General features: G+C 37.4%; 2 protein-coding genes across 3 annotated transcripts in view; one reads left to right on the top strand and one right to left on the bottom strand.

Moving 5' to 3' along the window:
- Positions 1 to 8,654, top strand: part of LOC145775783 (palmitoyltransferase ZDHHC17-like) — a 13,731-nt gene extending 5,077 nt beyond the window's left edge. Inside the window, exons 6-13 of the mRNA XM_082587151.1 lie at positions 98 to 229; positions 1,750 to 1,889; positions 2,085 to 2,313; positions 3,418 to 3,480; positions 3,609 to 3,786; positions 4,406 to 4,560; positions 4,804 to 4,904; positions 5,862 to 8,654. Coding sequence (XP_082443277.1) covers positions 98 to 229; positions 1,750 to 1,889; positions 2,085 to 2,313; positions 3,418 to 3,480; positions 3,609 to 3,786; positions 4,406 to 4,560; positions 4,804 to 4,904; positions 5,862 to 6,009 — 1,146 coding nt within the window. The 3' untranslated portion in view covers positions 6,010 to 8,654. The remainder of the gene's footprint in view (positions 1 to 97; positions 230 to 1,749; positions 1,890 to 2,084; positions 2,314 to 3,417; positions 3,481 to 3,608; positions 3,787 to 4,405; positions 4,561 to 4,803; positions 4,905 to 5,861) is intronic.
- LOC145775784 (thioredoxin reductase 2, mitochondrial-like) lies at positions 7,712 to 23,118 on the bottom strand. 2 transcript variants are annotated; one of them, XM_082587153.1, is made up of 14 exons: positions 22,947 to 23,118; positions 14,755 to 14,886; positions 13,793 to 13,937; positions 13,455 to 13,529; positions 12,471 to 12,609; positions 12,001 to 12,071; positions 11,664 to 11,683; positions 11,431 to 11,522; positions 10,993 to 11,167; positions 10,760 to 10,896; positions 9,601 to 9,789; positions 9,161 to 9,330; positions 8,842 to 9,004; positions 7,712 to 8,753 (listed from the first exon to the last, which is right to left on the bottom strand). In XM_082587153.1, the coding sequence occupies exons 1-13, from the start codon at positions 23,068 to 23,070 to the stop codon at positions 8,881 to 8,883; spliced, it is 1,593 nt and encodes a 530-aa protein (XP_082443279.1). In that variant the 5' UTR covers positions 23,071 to 23,118; the 3' UTR covers positions 7,712 to 8,753; positions 8,842 to 8,880. The 2 variants fall into 2 exon arrangements, with proteins under 2 accessions (XP_082443279.1, XP_082443278.1); XM_082587152.1 differs by having other exon boundaries at positions 7,713 to 8,756.

The following is a 23,118-nucleotide window of genomic DNA, read 5'->3' as shown; positions in this document are numbered from 1 at the left end:
TTTATACCTTCACTTATTGAGCAAATCCAACGGCATTAATATGATGCAAGTTTCCTCAATAAGTTGTGATTAAACGGACATGTTTTTCGCCTCGTAGGGAGAAACTCCTCTCGACATCGCCAAAACGAAAAAGAACGTGTGGATTGCATCGAGGATTCGAATGATAAAAAAAGAAAGGGGTCTTGATAGTAGCGACAATTGTCTTTCTCGAGCTGTTGCCAGCAAAAAGGTCAGTTGTATTCTTCATAAGATAAACAGACATTCTATGATAATGCCACCATCTATTTGACGAATACGTCATTTTGAAAGCTATGTCTTAATTGGTATGAATCTGGTAGGTTTGTTTGATTGAAAATGTTTCGATTTTAAATCAACGACGTCTTTCACACCCCGAAAAATTTGCAAACAGTTTTTTTAAACAGTGGCGGCTCTGGTGGCAATTTGAAAGAGGTTGCAGCATCAATTTGGCTTGTGTGACGACTTACACGTCTCTAGAAGCAAAATATCGATGCTGAAAATATTCTTTAATGGAGGGTTGAGATGAACATGCAAAAATGATACTGCTGCCTTAGAATAATGACCAGAGCCGCGTTGTTTCCAGGTCAAAATCTGTGGTTCGTTTCTTATCATCAAGCTTTCTCACTGACCAGTTTCGATCATACAGCCCTAGTTTATTCTGCTGTTAGCTTCATGCTGGGTGCTAAGGCTTTTACATTTTCTGCTTGTGGTTGTCTCTATGCTGCAGGGTGTTACTACTGTTTTGCATTCATCGAATACTGGCCTTTGTACAGCAATCTAAATTTTTAGCATAATTTATTTAGAATTGATTTAGCTATAATAATAATAATAACAACATCTTCAGCTTATTCAAATAGAATCGTACACTGCAAGTACACGAACATGTCAAGAATACCCGACAGTGGCTTTCTTAGTTTGGTGAAACATGTTTATTCTACCTCTGGGCATGCGATCACTACTGTATGTCTCCAGCTCTCGCATTTGTAATTTGCCTATTGTGAGCATACAGAGCCCAAACTGCAGAAACTACTTTCATGTTCTGCAAACGTTTCGAAAGATTATATAGTATAATATAGGCCTACCATATTTTCATCGCCTAAAAAGAGGACACGTTTCGCCAGCAAGTAGAATTTTACGCTTGAAGAATCTTTTACATGTTTTTAGAATTTAGATCATACAGTACATAGGCCTATACGCAGCAAAAGTTACCAAAACAAAAACAAGGAAACAGATTGACTGAACGTTTAATTTATTTTTTCTCATTTTTAGTGCTTGCTTAAGACAACAAATGATTTTATATTTTTAAGAGTCAGCAAAATGTGAAAAAAAGACTTAATTTTTATACAGTTTCAGTCAGACAGCAATGATCGCAAAAATCTGCAACATGTGACAAATCAGGCACGACCTCCAGGTCAAGCCTTAACTTTTTTCAACAAGGAATAGTCAGCCTTAACGAAATTGTTAAATTATTTGCAAGAAATATGACTAAAACAGTAGGCTGCACAGTGCGCATAACCGTTAACATGCTAAAAACGGCGTGAACTAAAAAGCTGTTCCTTTCCTTGTAAAGCTGTATAAGCCTATCCATGCCACAATTTGTTTTGCTGTAGGTTAGGTGTTATACTCATTGCACTTCAATATAAAACGTATACTAGGGCCTAGTATAATATGCATATAGCATAATATAGCGTTACAAATCAAATGATCAAGTTTTGTTTTGTGTTTTTTTAGTTTCGTCAGCGCTCCACATTCGCCATCACATTCTTTGCTATGTTTTGTATTGGCTTCATATTTGAGCTTTCGACGCCGTCTTGGCTTTTCAAAGGCATTTCGTTTGCGATCTGTTACATCACTGTGTATGGCGTTTCATCGTAAGTACTTTAACAATGATTGGAACAAACAACTGCTTAATTGAACTGAATCAACAGTCACATTCTTCATCATGTTCCTTCCCAAACAGCAAAATCCTTCATTATTACATTGATTCAACGTTCGCAGACGTTGAATCAATGTAAAAATAAAAGATTTTGTTGTCTGTGTTATGCCTCACTATGGTATATTTACAGAATGGTAATAACCGCAAAAGAAGTATCCACCATACTACCTCTCGCCGTGTCGATGGCTACGAAGTTCTGGGTTTATGTCACTTCTTTCCTCTATTTTTGGCCCGTCATATATTCCCCTCTCGCCAAGTTAGCGATGGTGGTGTTTACACCGGGAATGTGGTATTTTTTCTTCAAAGCTCTCAAAGCAGACCCCGGAATAGTGGCAAGTCCGGAAGATCTAAAGAAGCGAGTAAGCAGAACGCGACCAGCAAGCCAACATTCGACGTCAAACGTTGAATCAATGTAAAAAGGATCGATTTATTGGTTTAGAAATGCTCTTGACTTCGTATGCGTACAAACATAATAAGACTGAGTTACATTTCTGCACGGTGGATGGAAAAGCTTGTACTTGCTTACAACCATCCGTGCTTTATTTTACACAATGTACATCGTGTTTGCCATTCATTCCTTTGCACTTGATCCTAATACATGATTTGCATAATTTTGAATTTGAATAAGAACATTCTGATGATCCCAAACAATGTGAAACAGCTTGTAAAGGGTTTTAGAAACTAGTAACTGCATTCGATATAATTCGCTCTGCTTGTCTTTTTTGCTTGGTATTGAACACTTTTTTGTAGTATTACTAGTACAGTAGTACTCGGTTAATCCGGATTCGATTTGACCGGCGATTCCATCCGGATTAGGCGAAGGTCCGGATTAACCGATGACGGTTCTATCAAGCCTGACGTTACCTAGATAGAAGGGTATCGGTAAAAATCACCGAAGTTGAACGCATTAGTGTGGTCATCTGCCAATTCCGAGACGCGCGATTACCACATTAGCGACCCAGTGACAGAGTTCTTTTGTAATGCAGTATGCGTGTAAAATGAATGTATTTGTAGACTCTGCGTCTAACGCAAGAACACACTGGCAAAAGTTACATCTTCAGACATGCGTGTCGGAATAATCTGTAGTCACTCAAAACGTTTGAAAACAGTTACCGAAGACGAGTTTCTATTGAAAACTTACAAAAAATCGGGCAAATCCGGATAAAGCGATAGAGAAAGCGCAACTTTTGTCCGGAATAGGCGAAGGATAATCCAAAGCTGTTTCTCAAGAAAAAGATTACAAATCATTTGTACTTCCAGTTTTATCCGGATTAGGCGAAGATCCGGATTAACCAAATCCGGATTAACCGAGTTCTACTGTATATATTATTTAATTTGCAATTTTGCATAATATGTAAACTGCTTCCAAAAGTGCATGGCATCCCGCGAGTGGTGCTTGATAAACTTTCTGGCTTTGTATTTGTATACAATTCAAACAGCTTCAAAGGTGTGAATATTTGCAGACCATCATCCACCTTGCTGAGACCGGAGGCTTGAAGATGGAGAATGTGTGCAGCTCTTGCATGGTAAGGTCATATAACGAGACGAAATATCCTTCAAATAAAGTAACATTTCCTTGGTCGTGTAGCCAACAAACTGCAACCAACTGAGGAAACTCCAAGTACTTCAAAGCTGATGATCGTTTATCATGCAGATTATCAAACCCTTGCGATCGAAGCATTGTGTCGTCACAAACAAATGTGTTGCTAAATTTGACCACTATTGTCCCTGGGTCTACAACACTGTAGGATCGGGCAACCATCACTATTTCATCGGCTACCTTTGCTTCCTACTTAGCATGTTAGCTTGGAACGTCTACGGATCGTTTATATGTGAGTCTGTATTTTCTTTCAAGTAAAAATTTCAGATACTACATAATAATCCAGATTGCAAAAATGTTCGTTTTTATACCGTTGCCGGACCTGAATCGTGTCACATGACAACCGTTAGAAGTGGTTTTCACGTGCTATTTGTGTGTTTTATTTACGAGCAACTTTTATGTGATGTTTTTTTAGTGCAATTTATCATTTGCATATTTTTTTGAAGCAAAATATTTTGTAATTTTTGTATTGTTCATATGCAGTATCCAATATTCATCAATAACAAAAAACTTGTAAGGTTATAGGCTATTTATGGTTTTTTAAATATACGCGTTTCAAACATCCCTGGGTTATTTTCCGTTTTTAGGAAATTCATATCTCGATAACCAAACGAACTACAGATCACGAGCTTTTTGAAATAACACGAAACAACTTTAAATAGTAAAATGGAGAAAGCTTATTTTTGAAAAGTTTGCATTTCCGACCTTTTTTGTTACTGCATAGTGCATAAGGGACGATGAACACTTCAAGCCAACACCGAGTGGTTTCTCTAACGTTTTTTTTTTCAGGTTAAGTACAACACCTACTTTACGTTTTTACTAATTCTTTCATAAAAAAAATTTAAATTTAGTTTGGGGCAAAATTAACTACACAACGAACAGCGGTACCACCCTGGAGAATATATGGGAAGTGGTTCAGTACTCACCGTGGGTGGTGTGGATCTTCCTCAATTGCGCCTTTCATCTTCTGTGGGTCTTTATTCTCCTCCTTTGTCAAATATATCAGGTGAGCATCCGTTGTCTTTCATTGTAAACTTAACTAGTTCTTTGATACCATTTCCTGCAGTGTAGCCACCGCAGTTTGTTGTGATTTCTTCCTTCCAGATGACACTTCTATTCATAGAATGAGCTCGTAACAATGCAAATTTAGTTTTCAGCTTTTACATGTTGTCGATTAAGTTATTTTAAGATTTGAATTGTATTGTTGTTGTGTGTATATTATATTGGTAACATTGTTGAGTGTTGACAGATTGCCTGGCTTGGCGTGACCACAAATGAGCGTATGAATGCCACAAGATACGAACACTTCAAGACTTCTCATCATGGCAATTTGGAGTACAGCCCTTTCGAGTAAGTGAAGGCTACCCAAACAGTAAATCAATCGTTTTTTACCTTTGATGCAACGTCTGCAGACGCTAGGAAGATGTAATGCGATATTCGCACTGAGTGGTTTGGTGCGTTATTATCATGGTCTGAATCGCATCGCTTTCAATCAAAGCATGGGTCGCTGTGTTTCAAAAAGTCCAAAATGGTAATTTAAATTCGAAACTATATATTAGCATGCCGTCGAGTTTTTGCTATGTTGTGTATCGGTATGGAAAAGTAAGCAATGAAATTTTAAATGTTTATACACCTGCACAAATATTAATTTCCACCCAATGTGCATAATTTTTGACTTCTTCGCTTTGGTGTTGACTGTTGGTGACCATAGCCAATCGCCATTCTATTGACGTTTGCACATGTCATATCAGAATTTCTTATTTTGTGCTGTGAGTCAGCTTTCTATTGATTCTTTCCCTCTTCTCTTTTGACCGTTCTCTCCAGTGCCAGTCGGTGTAATTGACCAGCATTCTCATCCAAAAAGAATGTATGGCTCTTTAAATAACTTATAACGCTTTCGGGGGGTGTTAGAACCTCCACATTTTGTTACAAAGTTAACGAAAAACGTCACGTTTAGCAAACCATTTGGCAAGGAAAAAGGCAAGAAGTGGCGTCACATGATATTTGAACAGCTCCTTTCTGCTCTCTAGTAGCCTTCCAGTGTAGTTCGGGAACATCGTGAATCTGGGGTGGTAAAAGGATAGACCCTCGGCCCTAGAGGCTCACACGATGACGACTACGACGAGCTCTTTTCTCAAAGTTCACCAAACAAAGCTAGTTCACTGGCATGTTTTTATCTATACATAATTCAATGACCAAAATGTGAAAGACTAGCAAACCCTTATTATTGTAGATGTGCAATTGTGCATGCAATTTAAGATCTTTCTAGCACGTATTTTCCGGCTCAAAGATTTCTCTATTTTGCAGCCGCGGATTTTTCAACAATTTTGCTGATTTCTTTCAATGTTCGTGCTTTGGTCTCTTCAAGCCGTTACGGATTGACTGGAAGACGAAAATGAAATTTGAACCAGAATTTCAAAGCTCTCCTGGTGGTAAAAGATACGAAAACGTCTGAAGAGAAATCACCGACGACTTTATTGTATCTGTTGTCTTATTGCTCTGGTCAGGTAGTTGATGCTGCGGACAGGCCTAAAACCTTACTGTAGACTTTCCAGTTAGAAAATCTCTATTTTTACATTACTTCAATGTATATCGACGTGAAATTAGCTGAGTAGCTAGTTTAATCTTCCCAAGATTAAACCACCAAAAAAGGTAACTTTTTAACATATTTTTACATTGATTTAACCTTTAAAGATACTTAGTAGATGCAACGCAGCAATATTACCTTTTCTGACCGCGCCATATGAGACCTCGGAAATTTTACTTACTTGTCACAGTTTGTCAAAAAGTACGTTTTTAGATATTAAATCAATACAAAAGCGCTCATTCTTATCAAGGAAAGGCCTAGATGTTTTTACTGGTTGAAACCGTTGTCCTTCCGTAAATGCACCTGTCTTCTCTCTACTTGACTGCAAAACTAAAGAGTTGATTTATAAGATAATCAGTTTGCAAGTAGCCCAACACTAGCAAATATACTGTTACAAGTAACTTCGCAACGCAATTTATTAATTGTAGATGTTTTATATTTTATCGTGACATAACCTACGTTGTTTAGCTAGGCTACTTTAATGCTTTTTTCCTGTATTTTGCCTTTTATGAAATTATCAGATTCTGAAGGCGAAGATTGAAAAATAGTGTAGTGCCGTGTATTTCAACAGCAACTCAAAGTTAAAACTGATTTAGTTCCAAATAATTTATTGGATGAATGAAATGTGATGACATTATCGTGTTATTTTCCACAAATGTGTCATGTGTGTTGATTGTAATTAAGTTTTTGTCGTCCATTGTAACGTTATTGTACCGTTTTAGAGTGTTTAGGCCAAGTTGTGTGCAGGACTGTGGAGTCGCTACAGTTGATACAAAGCGATGAACACTAAAATTTATGTTTGCAGTCTCTTTTTTAAATAATGTTTCTTGTTCACTGTTTTGCGCTCTAAAACTTTACCAGAAAATGAAAGTGTATGTTTTCGTCCGTTTTTGTAAAGGTTTCAATTTCGGTCGGAACTGCAATTTCGGTCGGAACTTAAAAGTGAATTGAAATTTAAAAAAAATGAAAAAAGCAAAATTTAAAAAAATCTACCAACAGCGAAGTTGGCCAGTTATAAATGTTAAAGTCGTATATTTTTCGACCGATTCCACAGCCCTGGTTGTGTGAACTACGTTCACGTTGCTTTCGTAACAACTTGCACTGATTGCTATTTATACTGTTCTCTATATTTTATCAAGGCAGGATTTTGGCTGAGTGACTGTTTCAATATTCCGTTACGCTATTTTCTTTCTCACTTCACACTCCACCTTTATGAAGTCCTGACATCTTCAATGAGGTCATAGTATATTTGAGCAACCTCAACGTTGTTTGCAGCAAGGAAGTAAACTGATTCACTTTCTTGTGAGTCGATTTACGAACAAGCTGTTCGAAGCAAGGCACCCCCACCTTACGGGGTTTGAACAAGCTGTTGGATTATCACATGACCTCCTTTTCTTGATTTTACTCCCCTTTTTATAGGATCCCAAATGTGGCACTTTTTGTCAAAATATATGACGGTCCTGAGAATCCCCAACTCCTTTCCATGTGATATTTGAAAAATCCTAAACCCTTCATGGCTCATATGCAAGCAGAAAAAGCATGAGTTCCAGATAGTTTATTGGTGACAAACATGTTTTCAACGATTAATTGTCGAACAAATGTTATTTCATATCTTTTTCGTGTATAATGGCTTTGATATACGCTCATTCAATCTTACTTGCTGCTGTGTTACTAAATTTGGTATTCATTTATAAGTGAATTTTGTGTTTGCTCCAGTTTATGAGTAGGCTACGGTACTGAAAGCATTAAGTTGTACCACCGGTAAAAAAGATAGGCCCAGTGCCTAGTAAGGGCGCTATGTTATCAAGGGGCTAGTATCTGGCTGACACTGTGTTTACTCTCTTCAGGAGGTATGCGGATATGTACTAATTTTTCAACTCTGCATAATGGTTTGATCTGGTATGGCATGAAGATCTAGATACTGGACCACTGGGCTATTGTCGCCAAAAGGCATGTCCTTGTTACTGTTTTGATAAAGCTAGTTTTACCAGTCCATTGCATTAGTATCACTTACACAATTACACATCTTTCGAAATTTTTTGTGGATTTATTTTGCTTTTTGATTTGACACAAATTGGAATATAAAAGCACACTTTCTGTCCAATGTTTGAATTCGCGAAGCACAAAAACGCTTGAGCTGTTCAAATAAAGTATTTCATGATCGTCAATAGATGGAAGAGAAACTTCACGTTTTGCATTTGAACAGTCCCCAGACAGCAAAACCATTTTTGTATCAATGTGAATGACGTTTTTTGCTGTTTGTGTGTAATGTTTGGAAATATCGCTCCTACGTCGTGTTTTTGCAAGTGATTTCATCCCATTTAAACACAAGCCTTCAACTTTAGCTGCATGCAGTCAGGTATATCTTTGGGTCACCTCAAAATTCCAACACAAATATTAGAGCAGTCTCTTATCACATTTTATTCAATATCATTCAGTAGCGTGTTACTGTGTGTGCCATCTTTAGTGTTGTGACAAACGTATGCGATGAGAATACGAGTTGGACCCATGTACATCAGTCGTCTTTCTTCTGTTGCCAGGCTTGGAATGACAACGTCATAATGGGTCCCTTGTGAGCTTGAAGGTAGGGGTGAGGTTTGCCGAGCCCGCATCTTCTGCAATAAAGAAAATGGTGATTCTGGTGCAAAACAGGTAAAAGTCGCGTAATATCGCGTTCCAAAGTAAAAAAAATACCATTACCTGTGAGATGAGATGGTGCTCTGGCAAACCAGCTTAACCTCAGCAACCAGTCACTGTAGGATCGAGACCAGATCTCTTTGTGATGTGAAGTTTGACAAATTCCTCAGCGCATGTGGGATGGATGCCAACAGTGTCGACCAGTTGGTTGTAGGTTATTTCGCACCTTTGGAGTATCGATGTCAAAAAGTTATAACACATACGCCTACGCCACTATACTACTGTAGAAAGCAAGCATTATAAACACAGGCCTGCCAGAGGCTCTTATCAAAAAGATAAAATTAACGTTGGTTGTAGGCTACTTGTAGTGCGGTCACGGTACCTAATTGCAGCGGCGAAACCTTGCGTTAATTCGCCAGCGTGCGGACCTAGAAAGTGGAGACCCAAAATAGGTACGTCGCCGTCTGCAGGACACACCACTTTCATGTAGCACTGCTTGTGGTTTTGCTCGGGAATTGCAAACTCCAATGGCTTATAAAACGCGTGGTAAACCTAGAAATAATCGTTCGTGATTACCAGTCGTTTAAGAAAGCAATTACGACAAATATTGTGTCTAGATAAGTAGAATTTACTAGTTTTTAGTGTTTTAAACTTCATATTAAACTTTAAAGCCTGCTTTAGCTCAATAAATAACTTACATTTCTTTTACAGCCAGCTCAACAGGCACAGGTTAAAAACATAAAATTGGTTTGTCCGCAAATACGACTTTAGTGAATCTTTAAACCAATAAGAATTAAAACAGTAAGTTGAAGAGTAGTTCACCTCTATGGAGTCATCTCCATACTTAGCAGATGCCTCCTCCTCACTCAAACCAACACAGCCATATTCAAGCGGTGTGAAAACAGTTGTGGGAACACGACTGTAATCGGCCAGCTGCTTAGAGTTTCCAAACAGCCTCCTTGCTAATAACTTGCCAGCTTTTATGGCTGCTGGGGTTAACTCTGGCCGACCCTGCATGAAAAATTGAAAATACATTGCGGGGGTATTAACACAAGAAAGAGAGGTTGTTCAAATGTAACCGATGCCGTTGAACGACAAACGTCGCACATAACTGAATGGCGTAACAGCGTTCAAATAGATCTCACGGATTTAATATGCAAGGTGTAACAAGGGAATTTTGAGAAAGAACTCGTCACGGTAGCCACAGCCTACTAGAACACGGCCAAATATGTTGCTATTTGAGAAAAATTCTAAGAGTCTTAATTGTTACAATCATAGCCATGACAAACCTGTCATTTTCTCACAAACGTATGTAAAATAAGCAATATTTGCATCTAGACAATTTTTGGCGGAGATTAGATAAGTACGTTAAGCACAATTTATGCAATAATAATGTAAAATATGTAAGATTTTCCAACTGCATTCTGGAGGTAGTCTCATAATACAGTCGTTAGGTTTTTTGTTGTATAGCAGGGTCTTTCACCAAAAGACTTATTTTTCTTGCAAAATTAAACTTGGCGAAAAACAAAACAAACTAAAATTTAAATTGGCACATCAAATGAACAGCTTACAACATAGAATTCACAAAAAATCCTTGATATTTTAATGGAACATGCAATTGCACCAAACGATACTACCTCCAGAGTGCAGTTGGAAAGTCTTACATATTACATTATTATTGCGTAAACTGTGCTCAACGTACATACCTAATCTCCGGTTAAACAAGCCAAACATATGTCTAGTTGTCTAGGTGCAAATATTGCTTATTTTACATATATACTTCTGGAAATGGGAAGATGACAGGTTTGTCATAGTTATGATTGTAACAATTCAGACTCTTAGAAATTTCTTCAAATAGCAACATATTTGGCCGTGTTCTAGTAGGTCAAGCGGTAGCCTATTACCACACATGTTGCCATTTTCTGACCTTCGGTGCACACCATTTTTTAATTATCCCAGTACAACTAGTGTATTGACATACCAAGGCAACGTCTCCTATGGCGTATATGTTGGATATATTTGTTGTATCTCGGTCGTCTACCATGATCTTTCCGTTTCGTTGATCATAATTCACACCAGCATTGTCCAATTGCAACTCGGGGGTCACTGGATCTCGGCCTGAAATGAAAAGGTGTGTTTTTCAGACAATGGGCTACCTGTTGTTTCAGAGTAGAATTAAAATTGTAACGACTGAATAACAATTGTCCAACAAACCTATAGCAAGCAAGACGCTGTCATATTCTTCAGTACTAGCGGCTGTTCCGTCAGTTTTTGTAGAGAGAACTTTCAATTTATTATCTTGTGTTTTCGTCACTTCCTTTGGTATTCGCAACCACTGTATGTGAGTGCCTTCCTCTGTCATGTGGTCGGTTATTAGATGAGCGATTTGCTGTTTAAAGACTAAGAACTTGACATCGTCGTAACAGAGCAATAACGCGGCGTAAGTGAGTTCAAACAAAAACAGTGACTAACATGCTCGACTTGCAACAAGCCTAAAATAAGTATCTTCAGAAATAAATTTCTCTTTTGAATCATTCGTTGAATAGACGTTCAGATCAATTTCAGAGGTTGCAACTTTCAACCGGGCATTAACTTAATTTAGTGCTGGGTGAAATAACAAAAGTTTATACATTGTGATAACTGACAACGCACCTGATCAAACCCCCTCAATGGGATAGATCTTATCATTAACGTCGTGTCAAATCCCAATCCATTCAAAAATCCCGCGCATTCTAAACCAACATCTTTGAGTAATTGACGTTAAGGATTTATGACAGTTTCAATACACTTGCTACACATTACTCAAGGTAGTAAGCGTTGTGTGTGTAATGTATACAATATGGTTATCATGCAAGATCGATAAAAAAAACTAGACAAAAGGATACAGCTGCTTCCTATGACAAGCCTGAAACACAAAAGGTTATAGAGACTATAAACCAGAAATTCAGGCTTTGCGTCCTTGTATGACACTAAAATCACATTAATATAACAAGTCCAATTGCATTTCGCTTGCGTATTGTTACCACGAAGAAATTAAACATTAGAATACACAATTTTCAAACTAACACCTGAAGCAAATAACTTTACTAAGAAACTGCTGAGTGTTTTATGGGTTTTATAAATACATAGGACAGTCAGAAATAAACTAAATATTTTATTTCTATCGGGTAAAATCCCCTCGGGACAATGAAGTAACCTAGTCGGTTAAAATAGGATACATACGTTTTTCCAGGAGGATCTTTCATCCAAAAAATATCGTCGCTGCTCATACAGTGCTCTCTAGCACCTGGAATCTGAGACAGAAGTTAATTATGTTTTATTTAGTGTGTGAATATACGATGATCATCATTATGATGTCGGATTCGTACCGATTATGGTGAATTCTTGTGACGGCATTTAAATAGCCTTTAAACATAATGTCATCTCATCACCTTCAGTGTCTGAGGTAACTTAACAGGACTGTGGCTGTTTTGTAACATCACTATAAAAATGACTGTGATATTGTTGATCGAAAAGATTTGTTAGCAGAAAAAAATGTTTGTTGAGAAGTGCCAGATTATACATCTTTTCAGAAAAACTAAAGTTTACCAGACCAGACATAAAGTACGACAATAGTGTATAGTGCTCTTGCAACTTAAAACACTTTAATGATATCATATGTGCTTTCGTGTTTAATTTGGCAACCTTCTTACTTGAGGGTATCTCGGTCTTCCTCCAACTGCAATAACAATTTCACTTCCTTGAATAACGGTGCTTTTACCTTTTTTATCTACCACGTTTACGCTATTTCTATCAATGAAAGATCCCTTTCCATTAATGTACTTTATGTTTCTGAAAACAAAAAACAGCATAAGATTGTAGGTCAACTTTTGCAAGAAAAAAACACAAACTTGTCAGTTTGGTTTTGCTATGCCTATGACAACAGAAAGTCTCGGCAAGTGCTCAAACTAAGCAAGTGTTGTTCAACATGTAAAACACAACAATGCAAAAAGAACAAGTTATCATATTCTACAAGCAATATAATATAGGCTAACTGTTAAATTTCGGAGTGAAAACCACAGTTGTTGAATTTAACTCACAACAACTAAGTCCACCTTATCATTTGTTAATATCAATTAAATGTCGCGTTAAAGGTTTTAAAGTCACTTTCTCATAGGTAGACACAGAGTTACATGCAAATCAAAACACGACACAGCTTAAAACAAACAAAAAATACTATCAACACTACAAAAAGAGTGCTGAAAAGCTAAAAAGCCTATCAGAGCAAATTAAACCAAGTGTAGACGCTAATCTGCTAAAACCTTCAACAGCCTGCGTCACCTTCATTGGGATCCTCAGAAGGGTCCTATTCAAATAAAATCAATAGACAGGGCTTTTCTTAGTTGTCCTTAGTTGCATCACAAAATTGTAAAATTAGGCAAAAACAAGATATTCAACTTGCTTTAATAGTATTTAACATGGAACTGTGAGTTAAATTCCAGCATTAGCTAGTGGATGGTGCATGTTTCATTTATTTCTAATGCAACACATTCTCAGGAAACAAAATATAATGTAGTGGGTTTGTATTGGGGTTGGTATGTTTTGTATAGTATAATATAAAACTCCTTACGTGACAAATGAAAGAAAAACTCACTGTCAACTGTACATAAGTATTAAGTGGGCTATACAATACATACTTTTCCGTGAGTTGAACCTTGTGACCCCAATTTAAAGATCGGATGTACATTTGCACAGCATGGGAAAGTTTTGACCTGGCAAATACAAACTATTGATTACTGACAAAGCAAAAATACATTTTACACTACCAAAAAAAAAGCAAAAATATCATTAATGTTTATTTAAGTTTAAAAACATTTAATCTTGTGTTTGTTAAGCTTTAACTTAAGTATAGAAATTATTGCTGTTTCAACAAAAATCAAAAACTATAATTTCAAACAGTGCATTGAAGTCACCTTGATCTTTTTTAACAGCCAACTACACTCAAACATTACATAGCCCAAAATTTGTTTCTTACCAATCATGGTTTGGAACATTTTGCACATTCCAACCATAAGCCCCAGCATTATTGAAAGAATGTCTCATTGAAGCTGCTTGGTGCATAAGTTTTTTTGGTATGCATCCAACATTCACACATGTACCTCCTATGTCCCATTTTGTTCCTAGAATAAATTACATGTATGCAAAAAACTGTTCTCATCTTACTATACTTTTCTCGTGTTAATATTGATGATAGTTTGAAAACTGTTAACTGTTATATCACGGCCTACTAGAACACGGCCAAATATGTTGCTATTTGGGAAAATTTCTAACAGTCTTAATTGTTACAATCATAGCCATGACAAACCAATATTTGTATATATTTGCAATATTTGTATCTAGACATATTTTTGTCGTGTTTTGCCGGAGATTAGATATGTATGTTAAGCACAATTTATGCAATAATAATGTAAAATATGTTCCAACTGCATCCTAGAGATATAGTCTCATCATACAGTCGTTAGTTTTTTTGTATAGCAGGATCTTTTGCCAATAGCCGTATTTTACTTGCAAAATTAAACTTGGCGAAAAACAAATCGAACTAAAATTTAAATTGGCATGTGCATCAAATGAACAGCTTACAACATAAAAATCCTTGATATTTTAAATGGAACATGCAATTGCACCAAAAGCAACACACCAAACGATACTACCTCCAGGGTGCAGTTGGAAAGTCTTACATGCATATTACATTATTATTGTGTAAGCTGTGCTCAACGTACATACCTAATCTCCGGTTAAACAAGCCAAACATATGTCTAGGTGCTAATATTACTTATTTCTGGAAATGGGAAGATGACAGGTTTGTCATAGCTATGATTGTAACAATTCAGACTCTTAGAATTTTTCTCAACCAGCAACATATTTGGCTGTGTTCTAGTAGGTCGTGGTTATATTAAAAACATAAAATTACAATTGTTTAACATTCATTTTTCATACCTTTTGGGCTTGGGGTTACAAAATCAAGCACAGCCACCTTTTTTCCTAAATCTGCAGCTTCTTTTGAACAAGCCAAACCACCAGATCCTCCTCCAATGACAATGAGATCATAACGATCTTTTGCAAAAATTTCTAAAGCAAAAGGTTGTAAAAGCATGACAGTTTTTATGGTCACCACATATGCTAGGCAATTAGGCATACACGCTGAGGCTATGGTTTCCTTGTCACATGAAACTGCTTTTTTCTGTTATTGACTCTTCACCAACGAAGAAAATTTGTTTAATGACTTTATAACTTGTCACTTTTCGTATCAATGTGTGTGGCTTTTCAGTAATGACTGTGGGTGAGATTTCATAGGACACAGTTCAAAAGTACTTTTTGTTTGCCAAAAATGGATGTAAACCACGTCCACCAAAAAAATTGCATGCAGTCTTTGTTGCATGGTGTAATTGATTATTCAAGTTCAATTAGTCAAGTTTTTTTTTAGTGTACCAGTGTAGCGGTTGAAGTTATTGCAGACCAGGAGTAACTAGGGTTGCCAAATATTTTATTAACATTTTTTCGAAAAAATAAGTATACTTCTAACCCAGTAGTTCTTAACCTTTTGCCTTGTCAGCACCACCTTGAAATTACCAATCAGTTCTTGCACCCCTTCCTTGGATTGGCTGAAAAGTAATAATTGCCTAGCCTATAGTTCAAATTTTTTTTTGAAACCTGGTAAAACAACTTTGCTTCTTACGTCATATTATAACAAACCTTGATAATTCAGCATCCCCTCACCGCCTAGGAACAGGTCTCGCACCCCTTAGTGGTATGTGAACCTTTGGTTAAGAACCCCTGTTCTAACCCCTCAAAGTCAAAATGATAATTTTAAGCATTGATTAATCTTAATTAAAGAATTATGCATTTGTTTAAGACTAACAAGTTAATTAAAAAATTTGCACTTTTGTATAATTTGCAGACGCAACTGGCGGTCCTTGTAACTTCTGGTCTGGCAGTAACTTCTGAACTGCAACTCCACCATAGCAGTCCAGAAGTTATTGCTATCGTAAGTGGCCAGTGCTAGTTTGAAATTGGTGTGAGAAAACTTGCAAATGGGTAGAATAGGCTATTAAGCAGTTGAAACTTTTTTTTGCATATTTTACAGCTAAGCTACAGAGTAGAGATGTAAATGCAAAAAAAACTTGGGCCAAAAAACACGCGTTTTTTTTCATATTTTTCTGGAAAAGTTGCAAATTTTTTACAATTTGCGGCTTAGTTTCATTACAGTGCTCTTGAAAAACATTAAACTAGTAAAAATAGTTTTATTGGTGTGCTGAAACTCCTAAGTGTTTGTGCTTGGCAACTAGGGATGGTAGAAGTAGTCCCTATTGGCAACATATGTTTTTTGCATAGTCCCCCGTTGTTTCACTCTCTTCTTCATTCTCAGGCTTGTTTGCGGCAGTAGACCTGACAAACATTGAATTAATGCAATTTGATACATGACATAATGTCATCATCATCATTTAAATAATATTTTGGAGCATAGATTTTCCAGCCGGATGCCCTTCCTGAGTCCTGACGCTAACCACAGTTATTGGCGGTGGGCCTAGCCTTTACTTAAAAAGTATTTCCTGCAAGGCAGCATGTAGATGAGTTAATTTCGTTTTCCTTTTATGGAAGTGCCCTTTATGGAAGTTAGCATACGATATTAGTATATCGCTACTGGTTACTTTTGTACACACTTAATGGATTGACCAAATTTTGGCAAAAATAAGACGGCAGTATTCAGAACACACACTACCTTGTTTGTGGTAATTTACTAATGCAAGCTATTGCCAATAGCTTGTTTAAACATGTTTTTTAACTGATAGCTTTGCAACGATGTATAATGCTTTATAAATGTTGAAACAGAAGTATTCCTTTCGTGTGTTGTAAGGTCTTAGACCAGTGGTTCTCAACCGGGGGTCACAAACCTTAAGGGGTCCGCAAAAGTTTCCGAGCTTTCAGCATGATTGATAAATTACGAAATTTAAAAATTGTTTGTGCTTTGTTTATGTATTAGCCTACAGTGATTCTCAAACTGTACGTCGCAACGCACTGGTGCGTCGTTTAAAATTGCAAAGGACATGGCACAAAGGTTTGGTTTCTTAAAGGGCGGGGAAACCCAAATTAACTTTGCAATTTTTTTGTTTCAGCATGATGTCATTGTGTACAACATGCATTTTAGCAATAAAAAAATCCAAATTTTGTTGCCCTCGTCTCGCTAGGGCCGCTTTTGTTTGATACCCGTTTGCGAGGTCTCGTTGCGCATCAAGCTGTGATTCTGTTCGCTGTGACGTCACAAGGTACATATAGTTGTGGCCAAAAGTTTAAGACCAGACTTGATTTATGACGATTTTTGCATTACTTCAAAACACTGCATCAAATATAAGATGATGCAACTGAAACAATATATGATGCAGTATTTTGAAGTAATGCAAAAATCGTCATAAATCAAGTCTGGTCTTAAAGTTTTGGCCACAGCTATATGTACCTTGTGACGTCACAGCGAACAGAATCATAGCTTGATGCGCGCGAGACCTTGCAAATGGGTATCAAACAAAAGCGGCCTTAGCGAGACGAGGGAAACAAAATTTGGATTTTTTTTTTGCTAAAATGCATGTTGTACACAATGACATCACGCTGAAACAAAAAACTCGCAAAAAGTGAATTTGGGTTTCCCCGCCCTTTAACTACAAATATCATATAAATGATTTAAACCTTTTAATAAGGCTATGTTCAATTTAATTCTTTTGAGACAGCAGATTATCGATCAATGGTTTACTTAGAAATGCAAATGTTAGTCTAGTCTATCACCACTCACAGTTTTGCAATGACTGCGATTATAACGAATTAATATTGATTAAAATGAAAAAAGGGAGAAATTCTTTGTAACGGTCGCAAGTATTCTATTAACTTTTGATAAAATTTATAGAAAAACATTAAATGAGCATATAAATTACTGATGTTTGATCCTGTATGCCAACATATAGCTAATAACATAATTTTGTTAATCTCATCAATCGGCAAATGCGTTGCAATTCAGCAAATTCTTCTAAGTGTGTTGCTTCGAAACTTATGTGACATATACTTCCATAAGGAGGCGCGATATACTAAAACTTCAAATATAAATTTTTAGGGCTCCGCGACCTCTTTGAAGGCACCAAAAAGGGTCCACCAAGACAAAAAGGTTGAGAACCACTGTCTTAGACACTTTGTCATTGATGCTTCTTGCAGATCATTTGTGACATACAGTAATGCAAGAGATCTTATCACTGATATTTTTAGCTGTCAAAAGTAAGTGCATTTGTCAGAAGAGGTTTAGGTTAAGATTTGAAGTACCTTAAGTTATACGAGTTATGAGACTGTTTGTTTGTTGAAAAAGACTCTATTGCAATGAGTTTACCCTAATTGCTGCATATTGTGACATTTAATGTCAAAATAGGTAAAAAAACAAAAAAAGAATAACAAAACAAAACAATAAAAAACAAAAAAAGCTCTCTTTTTTTAAAAAAACAACAACATATTTTTACATCTCTACTACAGAGTCAACAGCAAAATTATGGCTGATAAAGCTTTTGGTAAAGCGAAGAAGTTTAAAGATTTTGCAGATATGTTTTTTAACAGACTTCTTAAAAATTTAATTGAGTTATGTTGTCATACTTTGTCGATAAGTGCCTTATTTTTGTACACAATGATAAGCAAAATTAATCAAGTGTAGCCTATAAGCTTAGTTTTGAAAATTAATTTATTTTATAAAAATTTTGCTTGCACCAGTGTTGCCAGGTTGGTTATCTCGTGAATTTCAGCACAGCTACAAAGTCTAGTTGACATTTTGCATGTTGCCAGTAGCAAAAAGGTAACACAAAATTATGTAAAATATAATCTGACAGCAAATATAATCAGAACTACAACTTAGACAAGCAGTTTACTTTTGCAACTTACTCTGCAATCAAGCGTAAACCAGTCTGCCTTAAATCAAATTCAAAGCTTTCACGATGTATTATTGAGATAGAATGATGATGTATAACTCAAATATTAACCAATTTTTTTATTCCAACTCAGCAATGATTTTTGTCACAAGGTTTTGCTTTAAATTTAATTTAATTATAACTTGTGCAACTGTCAAATCTAGTAACTATATTTGGTTACTTCTGGTCTGGCAGTAACTTTTAAGAAAGTTGCGGTAACTTCCATACCACAGTAACTCTTAAACCGTTACACCGGTAGTTGTTCACTAGTCGAGTTTGAAGAAACAACTTATCGTATGCATTACATTTTCACTGTTAACAGGTAGGTTTGGTGGCTGTGGATACTAATTATAAAAATACTAGAGATGTACCGATATATCGGTATCGGTGATATCGGCCATTTTTTGAGTATCGGCATCGGCAAAATTTGGCCGATACTAAACATGTAAAAAAAGGCGTTTGCTGCGGATTTTCTGCGAAAACAAAGATATAGATTTTTTAAAGTAGTAACTAACGTCACATTAAAGTAGAAAAATAACAACCTGTTCAAATTTTTAATACCTCACAGTCCCATGACATCATGCGCGCACCTTTTGGCATTGTTTGCTTACAGTGAATCTTTCACTCAAACTAAACATTTTGTTTCAGCAGTTTTGCGTTGTTCGATTCTTAAGTTGTGAAGGAGACTCAATTTCTCCAATATTTATCATTTGTGTTTTTTTTTTTACTCTCAGCAGAGGATAAAACCAGGCCAAGACTACCCAGGTGGCGGGAATGTGTAGTTTTGCATCGTTTTTGCGTTGCTGGACGTTTGAGGGACCCGTGTGGCTTGGTTGTTTTTTGGTGGGCTGGTTCTGTTAGTTTGTGATTTGGTTTCCGCCTTTCGTTGTGGTGGACTCACCAGGCATGAACAATGTTGTGGCGGAGTGGGTGGGCTCGGGGTGGGGCGGTGGGACTGCAAATCCTCACTAAACTAATCAATAAGTAGTCTTGTTGCGCCTGGGATGGCGGCCGCATTGTGGTGGGGGGAAGTTTCCTTCCCTACTGTCGGCACGGGGCTGGGCGCTCACTGGTGCGGCGGGCTGTTGCGATTCGCTGGCCATAACGGTGTAGCTTCCACGCTAGCCATTTAGACCATCCAATCAACTATATATATGTTTCTCGGCAGCCGTTTTGTAGCAAGAATTGACATCGACAAGAATTGAAATGGCTAGTGTGGAAGCTCCACCGTTGTGGTTGGGGGGTCGCGGCAGCTCGCTGTGCTGGTGAGTGCTCAGCCTTGTGCCGGGGGGGACGCTCCTTTCTTCGCAATGAGGTGGTCATCTTGGGCGCAACAAGACCATTTTGATTGGTTTGGTGAGGATTCGTGGTCCCATTGCTTTCTTTTTGGGCCTACTTATTCTGCCGTGACATTGTTTGGGCTTGGTGAGTTTGTTGCGGCTAAGGGTGGAAGTTGAATCGCCGACTGGTGGAGCCGGCTTGCTGGGGGCAGCCGAGTTGCACGGGTTTTTTGAGCATTTGGCGGGGTGGGAGCGATGCAGAATTGTGCATTTTTGCTACCTGGGTAGTCTTGGCCTGGCAAAAGCTTTTCAACCAAACGACAAGCGCCCTTAGGTTGCACATTACTTGTCGAATAGTTTTTTGTACGACTACACAAATCACTTGGTTTACATTTTACATCTTATTATCAATTATGATAGCCTATTTGGAGAGTTTGCGCAAACACTTTATTAATTTTTCAGAAACCCCAATTATGATGTAATGTTTCTTCCCTTATACCCCAATCATCAATTACGGTGGCTTTTCATTACTAAAACCTACTATTATGACACAACAATGCGGTTGAGATTGGATTCTTGAATCTTTAATAAATTATGCCAATTTAAAGCTATTTTTAATAGTTTTATGCAAATAAGGTAAAACTTAGCATTTGATATAATTCCTTGCAAATACCAAAATTGCTTCTTTTTGTAACACCAAAGTATCGGCCAAAATATCGGTATCGGCCTAAAAAAGTGATATCGGTATCGGCCAAAATATTGGTATCGGTACATCTCTAAAAAATGCCAATTTTTAAAAAAAAGTTTTTATTGATGTATATATAGTTTTAACATTTTTATTTTGTTATTTTTAATTTTTATAGATGTTGAGTGTATGTCTTTATGATGCATGCGTTAACACATATTTCGCAAAGTTATATATACGCTTAAGCCCTCAAGCGCTTGTAATCATGCTAAAGTAATGTCAGGTAACTATAGCCTCTGCAAAAGCACAAAAAACTTAGTTATGTCATGGGTTTCAATTTTTTTTATGTTACTAAGTGCTTTATATCTGTTTTTATTATATAGATACAATTAGAGATGTACCGATATATCGGTATCGGCATCGGTATCGGTGATATCGGCCATTTTTTGAGTATCGGTATCGGCAAAATTTGGCCGATACTGTGGCCGATACTAAACATGTAAAAAAAGGCGTTTGCTGCGGATTTTCAGCGGAAACAAAAATATAGATTTTTTAAAGTAGTAACTAACGTCACATTGAAGTAGAAAAATAACAACACAGTCCCATGACATCATGCGCGCACCTTTTGGCATTGTTTGCTTACAGTGATTCTTTCACTCAAACTAAACGTTTTGTTTCGGCAGTTTTGCGTTGTTCGATTCTTAAGTTGTGAACGAGACTCAATTTCTCCAATATTTATCATTTGTGTTTTTTTTTTACTCTCAGCAGAGAATAAAACCAGGCCAAGACTACCCAGGTGGCGGGAATGTGTAGTTTTGCATCGTTTTTGCGTTGCTGGACGTTTGAGGGACCCGTGTGGCTTGGTTGTTTTTTGGTGGGCTGGTTCTGTCAGTTTGTGATTTGGTTTCCGCCTTTCGTTGTGGTGGACTCACCAGGCTTGAACAATGTTGTGGTGGAGTGGGTGGGCTCGGGGTGGGGCGGTGGGACTGCAAATCCTCACTGAACTAATCAATAAGTAGTCTTGTTGCGCCTGGGATGGCGGCCGCATTGTGGTGGGGGGAAGTTTCCTTCCCTACTGTCGGCACGGGGCTGGGCGCTCACTGGTGCGGCGGGCTGTTGCGATTCGCTGGCCATAACGGTGTAGCTTCCACGCTAGCCATTTAGACCATCCAATCAACTATATATATGTTTCTCGGCAGCCGTTTTGTAGCAAGAATTGACATCGACAAGAATTGAAATGGCTAGTGTGGAAGCTCCACCGTTGTGGTTGGGGGGTCGCGGCAGCTCGCTGTGCTGGTGAGTGCTCAGCCTTGTGCCGGGGGGGACGCTCCTTTCTTCGCAATGAGGTGGTCATCTTGGGCGCAACAAGACCATTTTGATTGGTTTGGTGAGGATTCGTGGTCCCATTGCTTTCTTTTTGGGCCTACTTATTCTGCCGTGACATTGTTTAGGCTTGGTGAGTTTGTTGCGGCTAAGGGTGGAAGTTGAATCGCCGACTGGTGGAGCCGGCTTGCTGGGGGCAGCCGAGTTGCACGGGTTTTTTGAGCATTTGGCGGGGTGGGAGCGATGCAGAATTGTGCATTTTTGCTACCTGGGTAGTCTTGGCCTGGCAAAAGCTTTTCAACCAAACAACAAGCGCCCTTAGGTTGCACATTACTTGTCGAATAGTGTTTTGTACGACTACACAAATCACTTGGTTTACATTTTACATCTTATTATCAATTATGATAGCCTATTTGGAGAGTTTGCGCAAACACTTTATTAATTTTTCAGAAACCCCAATTATGATGTAATGTTTCTTCCTTTATACCCCAATCATCAATTACGGTGGCTTTTCATTACTAAAACCTACTATTATGACACAACAATGCGGTTGAGATTGGATTCTTGAATCTTTAATAAATTATGCCAATTTAAAGCTTTTTTTAATAGTTTTATGCAAATAAGGTAAAACTTAGCATTTGATATAATTCCTTGCAAATACCAAAATTGCTTCTTTTTGTAACACCAAAGTATCGGCCAAAATATCGGTATCAGTATCGGTATCGGCCTAAAAAAGTGATATCAGTATCGGGATCGGTATCGGCCAAAATATTGGTATCGGTACATCTCTAGATACAATTAAATGAACTTTAACCAAAGCTTTATCATATACGGTATGAATTTCACAATTTTTAAATCAAGTCAAACTTTTCTACAAAGTTATTCACACAGGTAATCTAATTTTATTCTCACTTTGGCTTAAGCTTAAAGGACGACATAACTGTAATATGGTCTGACATGTTCCATTCCAATGCTTAAAGATACACTTGTGTTTCGTCCCATAAAACAACATACAAAGTCCATGTGAAACTGGCATTGCTGTCAAATTTTAAAATTTTTAAAATCATGTGCCTCTGTTTTCACA

This window comes from Aplidium turbinatum, chromosome 8 (genome assembly GCF_918807975.1).
Source record: "Aplidium turbinatum chromosome 8, kaAplTurb1.1, whole genome shotgun sequence".
NCBI lineage: Eukaryota > Metazoa > Chordata > Ascidiacea > Aplousobranchia > Polyclinidae > Aplidium > Aplidium turbinatum.
This window is presented reverse-complemented; position numbering and strand designations above follow the sequence as displayed.